The 17,130-nt window shown below is 53.1% G+C and overlaps 1 protein-coding gene across 1 annotated transcript; it reads right to left on the reverse strand.

Moving 5' to 3' along the window:
* Positions 1-5,132: 5,132 nt before the first annotated feature.
* LOC102459166 (dicarboxylate carrier UCP2) lies at positions 5,133-15,661 on the reverse strand. The gene is made up of 8 exons (XM_075919588.2): positions 15,543-15,661; positions 15,061-15,218; positions 10,831-11,057; positions 9,468-9,675; positions 8,534-8,728; positions 8,073-8,174; positions 6,994-7,174; positions 5,133-6,006 (listed from the first exon to the last, which is right to left on the reverse strand). The coding sequence occupies exons 3-8, from the start codon at positions 10,954-10,956 to the stop codon at positions 5,892-5,894; spliced, it is 927 nt and encodes a 308-aa protein (XP_075775703.2). The 5' UTR covers positions 10,957-11,057; positions 15,061-15,218; positions 15,543-15,661; the 3' UTR covers positions 5,133-5,891.
* Positions 15,662-17,130: the final 1,469 nt, after the last annotated feature.

The following is a 17,130-nucleotide window of genomic DNA, read 5'->3' on the forward strand; positions in this document are numbered from 1 at the left end:
GGAACTCACTGCAACAGGAAGTTACTGAGACCAAGAACTTGGTAGGGTTCCAAATGGGGATTGGACACGTAGCTGCATAACAAGAATGGCCTGCGATGCTATAATCAATGAAAGCAACATGATATCCCTTCCCACATGGCACCTTATGCATCAGGTTAGGCCAGTTTCTAACGTGTCGAGATCACAATAGCCGATATCATGCTGAGCCCCTCCCACAAGGGTCAGTGTCAGTTTACAGGTGGGGACCTGACCCCCATCTGCTACTGTGCGGTTGTTTATGCCAGTCTCTGAACCATCTGGTGTCAGGATACGGAGCTAGCAAGGCCTCTGCAGCTCGGAACTAGTTCCTGAGGTCAGCTCCTGCCACTGCGGGATCATCCTTAGGGGTTGAATTGGACGTGTTGGCAGGGCACCAACAAACCCAACAGCCTTGTTGTCAGTGGGACCCCTGCCTTTGTGCTGAGAGCACAAGGCTCACTGCGGAGGTACAGCACCACGCTAGGCCTCACCTCGGGGGCCACTTCCTGTGACTTTGGGAGTGTCAGTTCCTATCTGTGGCTCAGGTTCCCACCTGTAAACTGGCACTGACCCTTATGGGAGGGGCTCAGCAGCTCCAACTACACTCCCTACAGGTTACTGTGACTAACTCTCACCTTTTACCCCCATGACTGAGATAGCAGCTCAACCACTCACCTGCTGCTTACTGGGCTGGGCGGCCCGTTCCCACTGCTCCTTTAACTCACACAGGTCCAGCCACCCTGATTTGAGCCTTCCTGCCCAGCACCCCAGTTAAAGGCAAAGCAAGACCCCCCAAACCCCACCCCTCATGAAAATAGCTCTGTTTGCAAGGCATCTTGGCAGCACCACTGCAGCTCCTGTTTTCACTGTGCAGTCACAGCTGAGCGCTGCTATTACTGCCACTGCTGGGGCAGAGGATTGGGGTGCAGACTCTGGGATGGCATCTGGGGGTGCAGGACAGGGAGATGAATGCAGGCTCTGGGATGGGGCAGGGGTTGAGATGTAGGAGGGGATGCAGGCTGAGTGCTGTTTCTGTGAGGGGATGGGTGCAGGCTAGAAGTAGGTTCGCTGTGCTCCAGAGCCCCTTGTGTGAGTCAGAAATGCAGACATCAGTTCTTACCCTACAACAGCATCCAGCTGAGGCTCTCAAAGCACTTTGCAGAAACCGCCCCTCCTAACCCAGGCCTCCCAGGGGAGGGGCTATCCCATTTACACCCCACTACAGACTAATGAGCTTTTACTTGCTCAAGATCACATGATGTATTAACTACCCCTTGCTCCTGCTGCTGGGCATTAGCTGCCAACCCATTGCACCTCCCCCAGATTTGTTTGCCCTGTCCCCTGGAGTTTACAGCTCCTGCTGGCATGTCCAGCCAGCCAGGCCTGACTTGCTCACCTTGGCTGCAGTGGCACAGAATTGGAGCATTAGGAGTGAGTGACTGGTGTGCTTGGATGTGCCTGCACAGGGGGCTGGACTTGATGACTCTTCACAGCCCTACCTCCACCTCATCACCTATTCCAGCCCTACCTCCTATCATTCTAGTAGTTACAGGTTAGCTAAGGGGCTGGTTAGCTGCAAACATTGATTACAACAGTCTCATAAAAGAAGCATCTGCCAGAGACTCATGCAGGATCATTTGCTGCTCTCATTTCAGATGATGGTTACAGAGCCAGTAGCTACAGCTTTAAGGTGTGTCCATTAGCAGCCTTGGTATCAAGCCAGTACTTACATGGCATGTGCCTCCTTTTGCACATTACATCCAGAAGATGCAAGCTGTGCTGTAAGCCAGGATCAAACCAATATGGGGTTTAACTAAATGAGGTTTGAAGTCCATTTAAGTAAAACACATGGGTTTTCTACCAAGCCCTTTGAGTCTGCCTTGAGATTACCCCAAGCCCTTTTTCTCTAGGGCTGTCTACATTGGCGTGATCTTGAGCAAAAGCAGCCGCTTTTGCGCCAAAACTTGCTGCCTGTCTACACTGGCCACGAGTTCTTGTGCAAGAACACTGACATTCTAATGTATTAAATCAGGGCTTCTTGCGCAAGAACTATGGTGTCCCTGCTCAGGACTAAGCCCTCTTGTGCAACTGTTCTTGTGCAAGAGGCCAATGTAGACAGGCAACATGAATTTCTTGTGCAAGAAAGCCCTATGGTTAAAATGGCCATTAGAGCTTTCTTGTGCAAGAGAGCGTCTACACTGGCATGGATGCTCTTGCGCAAAAGCACATCTCTCACGCAAAGGCACATGCCAGTGTAGACACTCTCTTCTGGAAGAATTTTTGCACAAGAACTCTTCCGCAATAGAGTTCTTGTGCAAAATCATGCCAATGTAGAAGTAGCCCTGTTACATTGCTAGAGTAGTAGCATGATTTGGGGAGAAATGAGCAAAAAAAGCTCCTGTCAGTGCAGGAGACAGTGTGCTAATCTAGGGCGCAGCAGTAAAATGATCAAAGCTAACGTTTGAAATCAAAATTCATGTTCTGCAAATTTAGAGGAAAGGCTCTGTCCATCTAGGACCATGCCTGGATTATCAAGTTAAAAGCCTCGCTTAGGCAGTCACGAGATACATACAGTACGTAACTAGCAGGGATCCAGATTCAGGCAGGTGAGTTTTTAGGTGTTAGGGAGTAAGTGTTTGGGTGCATCCCCCATGGGAAGATTAATAGAGTCAGTCATGGTAGGGTGGATACTTATATGGATGGGGATTGTGCCTAGACAGACTTTCTATAGGAAGATACAGTCTGCAAGGGAAGAATTTGGGCTACTTCCCTGACTGTGTCCCTCACTGGCAGTCCTGCTCATCCATCTTTGGAGTGTCATGTGTTCTGTGCATATATCCCTCAATCATCCCAACAGTCAGAGAATCACCAGCCCATGCTAACAGTCCCCTCTGGGAGTTGCTTGATCTGCCTGTGGGCAGAAAAAGGGAAGTATGACAAGGAGTCCGACGTTTTTATCATCTGAACTCCTCTCATTGGACAATGGGATGGGGAGCAAGGCACAGGGTGGTGTTAAAGCTCATGGCTGGTTTGTGGAATCACAAGTGAGCCAGACTCTTCTTTCTAGGGCAGATAAGCATTAGTCTGCTCTAGTCAATTATTCCCACATACCATCACTGGATATTCATTGCCATCATCAGTTTCTAGTAGCACCACCATCTTGTGAGCTTTCTCCAGTGTTACTGCACATCACCTTATTTCCATCAGCTTTAAATCTGTTCCCTCTTCATCAGCTGTCCCCTTGCTGTGTCCTAACATCCCAATTAACTATGGCAGCTGCACTGAGCCACTCCTGCAGTGCCCTGAAATTGAACTCCTAAAAAGAGAACACTTTTAGGGTCACAGCAGTTGCCTGACCCCTTAATTTGACAGAGGCTCACTATGACCTGCAGAGCACCAGCTCCAAGCCTGGCTGTTTGGGCAGGAGATGCTACTGAGAGGTGTTTCATCTATGTCTTTAATCCAGCGATAGCAAAATGAGTTGATCAGCATGCACATATTGAGGGGCAGCTGCTGAAAGTTAGAGAATAGAAGAACCCACAGCACAGAGACTAGAGCTGAAGTTTCAGAGCAGGCCTGATAGAGCATGGTTCACAAAAGGTGCTTTGGCCATGTTGCTTTTGCGTTCGAATGGTGATGTCAAGGAGCTCAGATACCAGTACAGGCAGTCCCCGGGTTACGTACAAGATAGGGACTGTAGGTTTGTTCTTAAGTTGAATCTGTATGTAAGTCGGAACTGGCGTCCAGATTCAGCCGCTGCTGAAACTGATCAGTTTCAACCGCGGCTGAATCTGGACGCCAGTTCTGACTTACATACAGATTCAACTTAAGAAACCCAGGCGTCCTCAAGTCAGCCGCTGCTGAAACTGATCAGCGGCTGATTCCAGGAAGCCTGGGGCAGAGCAACTCTGCCTCGGGCTTCCTGTAGTCAGCCGCTGGTCAGTTTCAGCAGCGGCTGACTTGGGGACGCCTGGGGCAGAGCAGCTGGGGTGCTGCTGGGTTGCTCCAGTAGCGCGGCTCCTTGGCGCTACTGGTGCAACCCAGCAGCACCCCAGCTGCTCTGTCCCAGGCGTCCTGATTCAGCCGCTGCTGAAACTGACCAGCAGCGGCTGAATCAGGACACCTGGGGCAGAGCAGCTGGGGTGCTGCCGGGTTGGTCCGGAGCTGCCCCAGGGGTAGGCAAGAAAAGCCTGGTCTGCTGGGGGGGGGGGGGGGGAAGAGACACTAGCTGCACCCCCCCCCCCCCGCAGCAGACCAGGGAGGGGTGGGGGGGTGGCGGGATGCCCAAGTCCTCCACGGCTTTGCTCCGTCTCCCTGGTCTGCTGACCTGGGAGATGCGGAGCAAAGCCACAGAGCACGCGGGCAGCGGGACAGTCCAGGCGCGCCTGGGCTGTCCCGCTGCGGGCGTGCTCCAAGCCTTTGCTCCCCGTCTCACTGCAGACCAGGGAGACGGGGAGCAGCTTTTCTCGCCCCGGAGGACGGGGGCGGCGGACCGCGGCGCATCTGGGTGTCCCGCCGCTCCCGTCCTCCAGGGGGAGAAAAGCCCCGTTCGTAACTGCGGATCCGACATAAGTCAGATCCGCGTAACTTGGGGACTGCCTGTAATGGAAGCATAGAAACAGCTGGATTAACAAGGTTTTCAGTGGCGCCTTTTTAAAGAGAGGTGCACCCCACAGAAGCTTGAAGGTGCCCCATTCAGGACCGAGAGACCACAGCAGCTTCTGACCAGGAACATAACAGCCACACTAGGTCAGACCAAAGGTCCATTTAGCCTAGTGTCCTGTCTCCTGACAGTGGCCATTCCAGGTGCCCCACAGGGAATGAACAGAACAGGCAATCAAATTACTCCACCCCTGTTGCCCATTCCCAGCCTCTGACAGGCTAGGGAGACCATTCCCACTTATCCTGGCTAATAGGTCCATTAATGGACCTATCCACCATGAATTTATCTAGCTCTTTTTAAAATCCTGTTAAGAGTCCTGGTCTTAACATCTTCTGGCAAGGAGTTCCATAGATTGAATGACAAGGACCATGCATAAAGGCCTAGTCTATTATGAGCAAAAGTCAGTAGACCAGGTCTTTCCTCAGCAAATTAAGTTCACAAGGCACAGACGAAGTGTTGGACTCCAGCTTTATTTTAAGACATGAAACACGTGTGTTCATTGCTCCACCACAGAATTGCTGTCCTACCAAAACAAAGTTACAGCAAGAGAGTTGAGGCGTGAGGAGCAGAACCACATTTTCTCCACTTTAATTTAAAAAATAAATAGTTACTAGGACTTTAAAAAACCACCAACCTTCCTCCCCAATATTCCAGCATCACTGCCCTGGAATCCTTACATAGTCCTTGACTATCCCCAGAAGAGCTGCTGCACAAAGCTCTAGACCAGCATTTTCCGGATTGAGGGATTTTGTCAGTAACAGGGCTGGCTGTTGCTGTGGGGCTCTGCTACATACCAGCTGCTAACTCTAGCACCTCTCCCACATAATGGCTCAGAAGGTCATGCCATCCTAGCTCTGTCAGCCCTTGGCACTGGGAAATGTTACATTTGCCCTTCTAATTTGGAGAAAGAAAACTTGCCATTCAATTGGGGTTTGTGAATTTTTAAACCATCACCACATTCACTACTAGGGCGGAGGAGGCTCCTGCTTCCACTCACTGTGGACCACAGCTAAGTCTCCTCTCCTGCCTCATTAACAAGAGGTTTCCAGGCCAAGCTTTGTTCAAGGTGAACAGGAATCAAGTGTTCAGAGTCTGGAAGCTGACAGGCTGGAGACCCGAAGGCATTTCAGAAGAGTCCGGAGACAATCTTGGAGAGAGAGCCGCCAGGACAGACAGCGCCAGCGGATGTAAATGGCACCAATCGGCAGGCTCAGGAAGGGGCCTCCCAGGAGCTGCGGGCAGCCATCATGGCACGTTTCAGCTGTTCGTAGGTCACAAACATCACCACGTTCCAGGATCCCAGCCGCAGGAACGAGGGCATGAACCTAGAGCGAGAGGGGAGAAGAAATCAGAGCTAGGGCCCTGGGTTAGAATGTCCTGCATTTCTGCTTTTGGGTCACTCCCCTGCATGTATCTGCTGCAGGTGCATGGTGAGATAAGCTGATGTGAACCCAAGTGATTCTTCAGCAAGGAACTGATCTGACCAAGCTACATGGAAGCAGAACCCTCCGAGTGCAGTTCAGCGCTCAGACTAGAACTGGAGCTCCACGTACATTAGTTTTCAGGTCAAACAGGTTCAGTTTCTAAGCAAGATGGTCTGAGTTTGCAGTGCTGACAGCAAACCTGGAATCTGTGTCAAGCCAGACCCTTCCCACGTGACACCTCCCCTGCACAGTAGGCTGAGTTATTCCCAGTCACACCAGTGACAGCCCTTTGCCTCCAGGATTCTGTTGATGAAGTGTAAAAAGAAGAGTCCAGCTGGTGCTCCAGCGGCCGGGCCAGCTCCACGGGGCTCACGCTGCTGGTTTACTCAGGCGTTACACAATCAGTGGCCCCTGACTTAAGAGCAGATCTACAATCAGGGACAAGCCCTGCACATGGTTCCTTTGCAGACTACAACTGCCCCCTCAACTCAGCCACTGGTCTCCAGATCCACTCCCTAAGAGCTTGTCACCCTGGAAACAGATCCCTCCTAGCATGGCTCCAGCCTCTTCCTTTCCCTCCCCCTCCCTCAGGATCAGTTCAGCCCTGATGCATTAGTTGGTCATGGGAGCAGCCTGCACTTTGACCCAAGGGCTTTAGACACTTCAAGCAGAACCATTCTCTTGCCCAAGGTTCTCCCCACTACTCACAGCTTCCCTAGGCGGGACTATTTCCACTTGCTGTCTCGGTGCAGAGCTTTGCTGTGAACCTGGGATCCACACCAGAGGTGGCTGCATTTATGTGGCAGGTGCAGGGATGCAGCTACAGCAGTACAGCCCTATGGAAAGTCACTAGCATAGTGTGACCAAGTGCTAGGATTCTCCACTCACCCTTTGTAGAAAGCCACGGGCCCCTCCTTCCTCAGCATGGTGAGGGCACAGCTGATGGCACTGCCATACTGGCCAGGGACAGAGTTCATGTATCTGGTCTTCACTACATCCACGGGGGAAGCAATGAGCGTGGTGCAGAAGCCGGCCCCGAAGGCAGAGGTGAAGTGACACGGGAGGTTATCTGCCAGACAGAGAGGAGATGGGGGCTGAGCCATGTGTGTCAGTGACCTGGCTCACAGCTGCCTGGGGGCTAATCTAGCACCACTAGAGCATTCGCCAGGGGACAAGGCACAGCATCAGGCCAGGCAGTATGCACTTCAGGGGCAAACCCTGACCCCTCCCGCCTGGTGCAGTTCCACAGGACTTTCTGGAAGTCTGGCAGGAGCACAGTGCCATGGGATCAAGGGCGCCATTTTGAGAAGGTAGGGCAGGCAGCAGCCGTGCGCTCTGGGATGTGGCTTGCTTTTCATCCCATTCCCGGACTAGCAGGGAGTGAGGGGAAGTACTTGCATTCCGTGCATGCCTCTCGCACCTGGCTGGTGAGCTCCTTTAGCCAATGGATCTGCTGCTACATAGCTCTCCCAGCCAGCACCCTCCCCAGCCCCCCACAGCAGCCAAGGACTGGCTCTGTTAGCCCCTTGTGGCTTGGGAACATTTCTTTATCCCACTCTCCGCCAGCAGCAATCACAGGGGAGAATTCACCAGCAGGAGAATAAGCCTAACACCCACTTCAGCTAATGCCATAGCAAGCGGGTTGGTCATTTCACCTGTGCAATCTTTAGTGTGTCTAAGGAAAGCCTGATCTTCCAGTGATTGCAACAGTCCTAAGGCAGGGGTGCCACGTCACGCCGGAGTAACATCTGCTAGTGCAGTCCAGCCTGCACCAAGCAATCTCATGCCTTTTAGGAGTAGGAGCCCATGTCCTCAGTCAGAGTTAGCTCTGCATGTATCTACGCCTGGCTGGCAGTTAGCTTCCGCGCTACCCAGTGAAGTTTGAGCTGAAAGCACTCAGCATCTGGCAATAATCATACCCAGGCTCCATGGCAACCCTGAGTTTCCAGGGAGCCTGCGACACCCACCTGTCATGAGGTTGTTTTTGAGCAGCGTGTCCTTTATTATGTCATAGGTCACCAATTCAGTGCAATTCACAATCGCATTACGGGCTATGTTGGGGGATGTTCCTGCAGAACAAGGAAAAAAAACCTGTCAGCAAAACAGATTCTTTGAGTAAGTCTACACTGCAAAACTCCCAGCAGCAAGTCTCAGATGCTAACGTCAACAGAGTTGGACGATGGAGATAAAAACAGTGTAGACCCAACTGTTCAGGCTAGAATCCTGTGATGGGGCAGGTCTCGGCACCGTAGTAGGAACGTCTACACTGCTCTTTAGTCCCATATTGTCAGGCTGAGTCGGCTGACCTAGGCTCTGAGAGGAGCCACTGCTCTTTTTTTTTTTTTTTTTTTATTAAAAACAGTGTAAACATACCCAGTGTTGCTATAGAACCAGCCCCTTGCATGCAGGGTTCTGTAACTGCACCAACCTTTCCACAGCCCCTTGACTCCCTCCTCCTTGGCAATGGTCTTATAGGCATCCAAAGTCCCGTGGTATCGCCTGCCACTCTCCACTCGAGCCTGGGCCTGGAACCTCACTTTCACCACATCTGTTGGCTGGGCGACAGCCACCGCCATTGCTCCTGTGGTGCAGCCAGCCAGGAGTCGGCTACCTATGCCAGCATCTAGCAAACAGCAGGGAATCGAGTGAGACCAGAAAGAGGAAGATCAAGTTAACCCAAAGGAGCCTTGGACTTTAAAGGCGGGGCAGGGCTGTTACCCTGTGGGCAGATGTCACACACTGAGCCTGTGACAGAAGAACCTGACACTGGTCTCCCATGGCCCAGACTAGCCCTTTAACCAATGGGTAATGGTTTTCTAGCCTGCTCTACTCCCCAGAAGTAGAGCCCCTTACACATTGAGGGAGGAGTTTTGTTGTCCCCACTAAGAGAAAGGGAGGCAATGGAGGGTTTAAATGACTTAGCCTAATGCCATGGAGAATGGCTGCCAAATCTCCCACCGCCTTCGCCACAAAGCCACCCTTACTCTCAGTGTTAGGGACTCAAAGCCCTTGTGCGGCAATTATCACAAGCAGCAATACGAGTTGCTGAGCCCCTAAGAGACTCCCTTATTGGCGGTCTAGCACAGTGCCCATAAATACACAGGCCCCACTTGGGACACTCATCTGGTCGCAACAGGAGTTAATTTCAGTACAGCTGAACCCATTACAACAGATACGCACGACTCCCTCTGAGACGGGGGGAGAACCCACAACCTCTGGATCAGATCATGAGCTGTTATTGCTTGAGCTAGAGGACCTGGTCCATTTGCTCGGAGGCCACCACAGAGGCAAACCTTTATACACCCCAACCACTAGAGGGAGACAGAGGCCCACACCAAGTTCTCAGGCTAGCAGGCACTCACTGTCAGACCCTTTAGTGTAGAACTGCTTCACCGAGTCGTACAACCCGATACGGACGGATGCAAAGCTCATCTGACGCTGGAGCCCAGCCACCAGGCCGTTGTACAGGCTCCTGGGACCTTCCGTCCTCACCATGGTGGCAATGGTGCCAAAGACACCTTTGTACTGAACAGCATGTGTGCTACCTGCTGACCTGGTCTCTCCTTGGATCTGTACAGGAGAGAATGGGATGAAGAGGCTTTACAGTGATTGGGGTTCTGGCCCAACTCACTACCCCAGCCCACGAGACGCCTGCATTGACGTGCGATCCGCCTTTCCGTCCTGGAGACCGGGGCTGGACTGCACCTTCGGGTCCTTGGTGGTTAAAGCAGAAATTGCAAAAAAAGCTGTGAGTTGGGGTGGCCCCCGCTGCCTCAGGCGCATCTGACAGTAGCACAAGCTTAGAACACGAACGGGCTGGGTCAGAACCAATTTCCAGTGGCCCAGACAAAGGGTCATTAGGTTAAATTTAAATGACTTCTGAAAAGTCTGCGGGGGGAGGAGGGGAAAGAGCAACTGCCCACCTGGGCCCATAGCAAGTGGCCTGCTGCTGGCCTGAATATGAATGATGCCCCATCCCCCCAAATCTAGGCCAAGTGCAAAAGCCAGTCTCATTAGAGCCCCACTGGCCCAAGCCAGGTTTGCACCAAGAGCCCAGCCCAATGAGTCCATTGAGGCCCCTGCAGCCTTTCCCTCAAGGCCAATGAAAGCTTCTAACGCCTGAGCCAGCAACATAGCAGCTTTCGTTTCCCCCTCCTCCAATCCAAAGGACTTTTGGAGAGACGCATGCTCCTGTGACTCGCAGCGGCAAGGCTTGTGGGTGCGCTCGGTGCTTGACAAGAAGCACTCAGCCCATTGCAGGATTGGCCCTGCGGCTGGAAGGAAGAGCTAGAGGGCTAAAGGCATGGCACGGCCAAGCTGTGCATATAAGGCGCAAGGAGCAGCTCGGGCAAGTCCACAGATTGTTAAAGGGATACACACCAAAGAGGGGCCAGTACAAAGGGGTGTAATTAGGAACAATGGGGGGGGGAGAAAATTTCAGACTGATATCTACTAGGATCTGCACTGAAATGGATTAAACTGTGACATTATTGTCTAAAGAAAGCAGCAATGGAGTCACTCGTTGGGACCACATATTAGCACATTTACTGGACTGGCTGGGGCTGGCAGGCTTAGAACAGACATAGCTATGGATGACACACAAAGGCACATCTGCCATTGCTCAGCAACGTGCCATAACAAAAGCTCAAACCACATCTTCCACAACAGCCCTGAGCTCAGAGCAGGCACTGCAGGCCCTGTACATGTGCCTGCAAGAAGTCTCACCTGCAGTCTAACTTTTGCCGTGTCCAGGGGGAAGGTGATCAGATCCGCGATGCAAGCAGCCGTCCCAGCCCCTAGGAACTTCACTGTGGCTGTCGGGGGCACATCGGTGGGCTTGAATCCAACCATTTTGCAAACTTCTGGGTGGCGCTGGAGAAGCTGAGGGATGCACGAGGTGTGGCAGGGGAACAAGCTGCGTTCTGACGTAGACCAACGGACTCCGCCCCTGTCTAGATGGAAGCAAAACAAGAGCAGTAAATAGAGGTCTAAAATCTGGGCCACACTCGGCCACTTTCTACATTGCATCAACCAAGACTTTAACATCACTCCATCCCTGGCCTCTGGCATTCCATTCACCTTATACTAGCCACTCCCATTCCAAGTGGAGATACTGGTATCCCACTGCAAGAGGCAGGCAGGGGGCTCTTGCCATTCATACCAGCCATTTGTGAGATGGGCAAATGGAGTCAGAATTAATGGCAGACCTGAGACTAAGAGACTCGGAAAACCTGGCTTCATCATTCCCTAGTCCACATCACTTTCTTGATTTGGCTCCCATGCTCAACTTGAGATATTAAACGCATTTAAATATCTGGCATGAAGAGAAGTGCAGGCATTACTGCTTCATTAGGTTACTAGCTAAGTTTAACTTATCAGCTACACGTATACTGCAAGGGTTTTGTGCAAAAACCCATGGAATGTCCACACCTCAAATACACTTTTGCGCAAGTAAATCAGTAATTAAACAGCAGAAGAGGGGGCTTTTGCCAGTGTAGGTAAACCTCCTTTTATGAGGCATAACTCCTTTTTGCACTACAGCTATTGTGAAAAAAGGCAAGTGTGGATGCTCCAGAAGGGTTTCTTGTGCAAGAAACCTCTATGGGAAAAAGTCACAAGTGCTCTGATGGCCATTCTGTGAATGGCCATCAGAGCCTTCTTGCACAAGAGTGTCTATACAGCATGGATGCTCTCTTGTGCTTTGAGGTATGGACATGCTCTTGCGCAAGAAGTTTTTGCACAAAAACTCTTGCTCAAAAGGCTTCTTGCACAAGAAGAATGTAGCATAGACGTAGCCATCCTGTGTGCATTTAGGATCTTTTGGAGGTTTATACAGACATACCCTCATCTCTGACCCACATTGAATGCTGTTCTACAGGGTGATGAAATAGGCAGAGCTGGTCTTAGGGGTGGGCGAGCTGGACGGTTGCCCGGGACTGCCATTTTCAAGGGGCCACTGACAGAGCCAGTCATTTTAGCCCAACCTCTCAAGTCTTCCCCCGTCCCTTTTTTTTCCCCCTCCCTCTTCTCGCCTCCCCCCCCCCCCATTTTCCCTGGGGTTTTTTTTTTTTTGGCTTGACAAATTTTTGTCTGGTATTTTTTTGAAACCATCTGGCAACCCTACAGGCGAGCCGGGTAGTCGCCAATTGGTTAGGACCAGCCCTGGAAATAGGCATCACTCTGCATTTAGTACATGTCTTTGTTGTCTGGGCCATGCAAAATCTACGCCCTAAGCTATCCATTTCTCTGCTTTGGAGAGCAGGAATTTTGCAAATAGGGAAGTGTCACTAATTGTCTCAAGTTTAAAAAAGGTTTGGTGATAGATGATTTCATCACTAACTCAGCCCACATCCTGGGTCTGTCCAGCCAGGCTTTCATTCAATAGTGAAGATGACATTTTTATTTTTGGTTGCTTGAACCAGGAGAAGAGTTCTTCCAAGTTTGTGTGCATGAAGACACTATATGTAAAGCTGAGGTACACAGCCTCAGTGCAAAGTCAGGGCGGAGGAAGCAAATGTGTCTCTAGGACAGCAGTCAGGATCAGGGGCAAGTTAAGCCCGATTAACCCACACAAGCTGGAAATGAGGATGAATCATTTGGCCAGTTGCAGCAAACACTTCCCCATGCAGCAACATCACTAGCCAGCCCCCTCCACCCCACCCAGATTATTAATGCTTATTTTGTTCAGCTGAAAGACTGTTGTCCTAGTGACTGATGGGGTAGACACAACATGCATCAGCCCAGCATAGAGCTTTGATGTGATTGGATGCGCCTACTGCTAGGCTGTGACCTGCAGAGAAACCAAGCTCCCATTGTCCAGGATGTGGTGATTAGACAGCTTTCAACACACAGCCACTCCCTAGTGGGCCAGCCATCAATATAAGGGATCAAAATTCAACAGTTTGACTTTGAGCTGCACAAAATCATTTTAAGTAGCATAGCTCAATGCAAGCCCAGGGACTTGAAAGCTGTGTAACTATACCCCTATGTGAGCCTGCATAAAAAACCCCCAGGAGTATCTAATACATTCAGAGATACTGGCAAAATGCAGTCTGGGCATTTCCCAAGGGACTTCAGCAAAGTTGTGATAGGATGAAGGTAACAGTTCGGAGCCATGTACAGGCAGTCCCCGGGTTACGTACAAGATAGGGACTGTAGGTTTGTTCTTAAGTTGAATCTGTATGTAAGTCGGAACTGGTGTCCAGATTCAGACACTGCTGAAACTGACCGCCAGTTCTGACTTACATACAGAATCAACTTAAGAACCCCAGGCGTCCCCAAGTCAGCTGCTGCTGAAACTGATCAGCAGCTGATTCCAGGAAGCCCGGGGCAGAGCAACTCTGCCTGGGATTTCCTGTAGTCAGTGCTGGTCAGTTTCAGCAGAAGCTGACTTGGGGATGCCTGGGGCAGAGCAGCTGGGGTGCTGCCGGGTTGGTCCAGTAGTGCCCAGAGCGGGCGCTGCAGGACCAATCGGCAGCACCCCAGCTGCTCTGCCCCAGAGTCCAAAACAAAAGCCTGGTCTGCGGGGGGGGGGGGGGCCGAGGGAGAGCACACTAGCTGCGCCCCCCCCCCCCCCAGCAGACCAGGGACACGGGGAGCAGAGCCGCAGCGGCAGCGGGGTGCCGCGCCTCTGAGGCTTTGCTCTGGCAAAGCCTCAGAGGCGAGGGACCCCGCCGCGGCTGTGGCTTCAGTCCGGGTGCCTGTGGTCTGCTGGGGACGATCCCCAGCAGACCACAGGCTCCCGGACTGAAACCGCAGCCGCGGCGGGGTCCCGTGCCTCTGAGGCTTTGCCTCGCCTCTGAGGCAAAGCCTCAGAAGCGCGGGAACCCGCCCGGTGCCCCTGGTCTGCTGGAGACGGTCTCCAGGAGACCAGGGGCACCGGAGCAGCTTACGAACGGGGCTTTCTCGCCCCGACCTCCGGGGCGAGACAGCCCTGTTCGTAAGTGCGGATCCGACATAAGTCGGATCCGCGTAAGTCGGGGACTGCCTGTACTCTGGAAGACCAACCTGCCAGGTGGCTGTGTTGGTAGCATGGTAGGAATTGTAGTGTCGTCTAGAAGTGGCATTTTTCCAGACTCCTGAGCACTAATCTACCTCTGCTCCTTTAGCAAGGGTTCCCAGGACTAACAGGAGTGGAGCTGGGCCACCAGTGAATGCTTCTAAAAATAATTAAGTGTCTTAGCTGTGTAACACTGTTTCAAAGAAGGTTCTCAGACAAGTCAATCTAGTGAAGACAGTTGGACTAGCAGCCTTCTAGCAGCACCAACCCTGAGCACAGGTAGGGTAGGGCACCTCTGGTCCCAGTGCAGACAGGCTCGTGTTGGCCTTCACTGAGATTTTCCTGCAGGGGTGGCTTTCCCCATTGCAACCATGTCAGGACTAGTGATGAGTCAACAGGAACTGAGAGCTGTCACTGAGTCACCCTCCAGATAGCAAGGCTTTTCTTGTCGAGGTCTCTCCTAAACAGGGTAATTGCCACCGTAAATGAATATTTCATCCGTTAGCAGGGTGACAGAAGAGGATAAGGCTTTACTGCCTCCTGAAGTAGCTCTGGGAACATGGCTGGTGGTCAACCGAGGCTAGAAAATGGAGCTCTCGAAGAAAGACCTTTCCACAGGGGTACAGACACCATGTAACCTGCACGCCTACTAGGTGTGGTGTACTAGCCCACTGAGAGAACCAATGAGTCTCCTCTACAACCATAGAGGAAAGCCAGCTGGCTTTTAGCTCAAGCTGTAACTGCTCAGGCACCAAGCTCCAGAGGTGCCAGGTTCAGTTCCAGGCAGGTGTTACATAGACACAGCCATCTAGTCGCTGGGGTATTCGACTCGCCGTTACTGGACTCCCCTATTCATGAGACTCGGAGCGTAACACATTAGAGATCAGTAACGCAGCCACTTTTTTTGGCCAGAAACTGCAGGCAGCAGGCCGGAAGCCGGTACACTGAGGCGTTACCTTATCCCCGGACCCGGGGACCGCCGCTGCCGCTTGATCAGGACTCTCTGAACGCGGCCCGCTCGTCAAACGTGCTTGAGGCCACGACTCTCCGCGGCCCCGGACTGGCCATAGACGGTCGCTTGGAAGCGGGGCACGTAACAGGCATAATCCTGGTCCTGGGGAGCGAGAGGCGCCCCGTTAGCGCGCGGCACCGGGCTGCGCCTTGCAGGAGGGGACGGGGCCGCCCGAGTGGCGCAGCCCGCGTGCCTGGGGAGCTCAGTCCGCGGGTCTCCCGCGCTGCACGGGGCCCCCGGGGTCCGGCCCCGCGCGCTGGGACAGCAGGAGCCAGGGGGTGGCAGAGCGACCCCCCCCCCATCCCGCACCCTGCCGGGGCCCCTCTCAGCGCGCGGCTCGGGCACCCTCGTGCAGCCCCGTGGCCCCTGGGCGCGCGCTGGCTGGAAACCTGCCCCCGGGCAACGCGGGACGGCGGCGGGACTGACCTGAGCCCGGGTTGCGCCGATGGCGGGAGGAGGAGCACGCGGGCCGCTGCCGCTTTATAGCACCCAGGAGCCGGCAGCCCCGCCCTTGCTCTGTGTGTGTGTGGGGGGGGGGAGGGGTGTGGAGGGGCGCTGGGTGCAACCCCCATGACACGGGATCAACCCACCAGCGGGGGGAGGGGCACGAGTGGGGGGAAGCTCGATGGTGGTGGTGGGGGGGGGGGAGGTTGGCACCTATGTAAGAAGAAGGCCCAAATATCGGGACTATCGCTTTGAAACCAGAACATCTGGTCACCCTCAAGGGCTGTACCCCACCCCTGCCCCAAGGGCTGGTGAAGGGAACCAGTGAGATTCCCCCCCACGCAGGGTGTGGGGGAAGTGGCGCACGATGCCCAGCCCCAGGGGGTGCAGCTCCCCCACATGCACCTTCGTGGCATAACCACCTGGGCTACGTCTACTCTGGCATGAATTTCCGAAAATGCTTTTAACGGAAAAGTTTTCCGTTAAAAGCATTTTCGGAAAAGCGCGTCTAGATTGGCAGGATGCTTTTCCGCAAAAGCACTTTTTGCGGGAAAGCGTCCGTGGCCAAACTAGACGCGGTTTTCCGCAAAAAAGCCCCGATCGCCTTTTTCACGGAAAACAGTACTGTGCTGTCTACACTGGCCCTTTTGCACAAAAGTCTTTTGGAAAAAGACTTTTGCCCGAACGGGAGCAGCATAGTTTTTCCGGAAAAGCACTGATGATTTTACATGAGATCGTCAGTGCTTTTCCGGAAATTCAAGCGGCCAGTGTAGACAGCTGGCAAGTTTTTCCACAAAAGCAGATGATTTTCCGGAAAAACTTGCCAGTCTAGACACAGCCCTGCAGTTTCCTGTTGCTTGCAGGACAAGGGGGAGCTGCTCCTGCCCCCCAGCTCCTTCACCCAGCAGTCACCCCATTCCCTGCTCCATGGTACCCCTGCCCCACTGATTGCCCCATTTGCTGCCCATATGACCGTTACCACACTGATTGCCCCAGGGCTTCACCCCTCCCCTGACCCAGGAACCAGTGCAAAGTGTCTGCCAGTGTGAAACAATCCACCTGTCCCCAGCTCTGGAGCTCTGAGCAGGGGTTGAGGGGTGGAGAGAGGTGGAGGGGTGTTCCCCTGCCACAGCCAGTGCTGACTGGGAGATAGGGCAGTACCCCCTCTCACTAGCCAATAGGAGAGCAGTGCTAGGAAGGGATCCCTCCCTTGTTGGGAGCAGGTGCCCTTATCAAGGTTAGGAGGCTGAGACAGGCTTGTGCCCCCTCCCTGGGGGGGGAGAGAGGGGGAGGGACAGTTATCTATTGGCAGAGCCTGGCACAGCTGAGTTGGAGATCAAAGGTTCTAGAGTGAAGGTCACCCAGGAGAACCAGCTGGAATCTGCCTGAGACGTGAGTCCTTGGCAGGGAGAGGTGAGAAGGGGACTGTGTGCTCCCCTGTGCTCTCTTGTGCAGCTGCTGAGGTGAGAAACTGACTGTCCCCACCCGGATTGTGGCTAGTCACTGTCTCTTGGCTCCTCAGATCAGTGTCCTTTCAATAGTTCCACCAGCCAACCAAAAATGAAGAAAT

The sequence above is a fragment of the Pelodiscus sinensis genome, chromosome 1, assembly GCF_052426305.1.
Source record: "Pelodiscus sinensis isolate ZL-2025 chromosome 1, ASM5242630v1, whole genome shotgun sequence".
NCBI classification, from domain to species: Eukaryota; Metazoa; Chordata; order Testudines; family Trionychidae; genus Pelodiscus; species Pelodiscus sinensis.

Coding starts and splice junctions, on each gene's coding strand:
- LOC102459166 (XM_075919588.2), bottom strand. CDS start 10,956: ATGGTTGGATTCAAGCCCACCGATGTGCCCCCGACAGCCACAGTGAAG. Junction 8,729..9,467: donor CTACACTAAAGGGTCTGACA/GTGAGTGCCTGC, acceptor GCTGTTTGCTAG/ATGCTGGCATAGGTAGCCGA. Junction 8,175..8,533: donor AGTCAAGGGGCTGTGGAAAG/GTTGGTGCAGTT, acceptor CTTGTTCTGCAG/GAACATCCCCCAACATAGCC.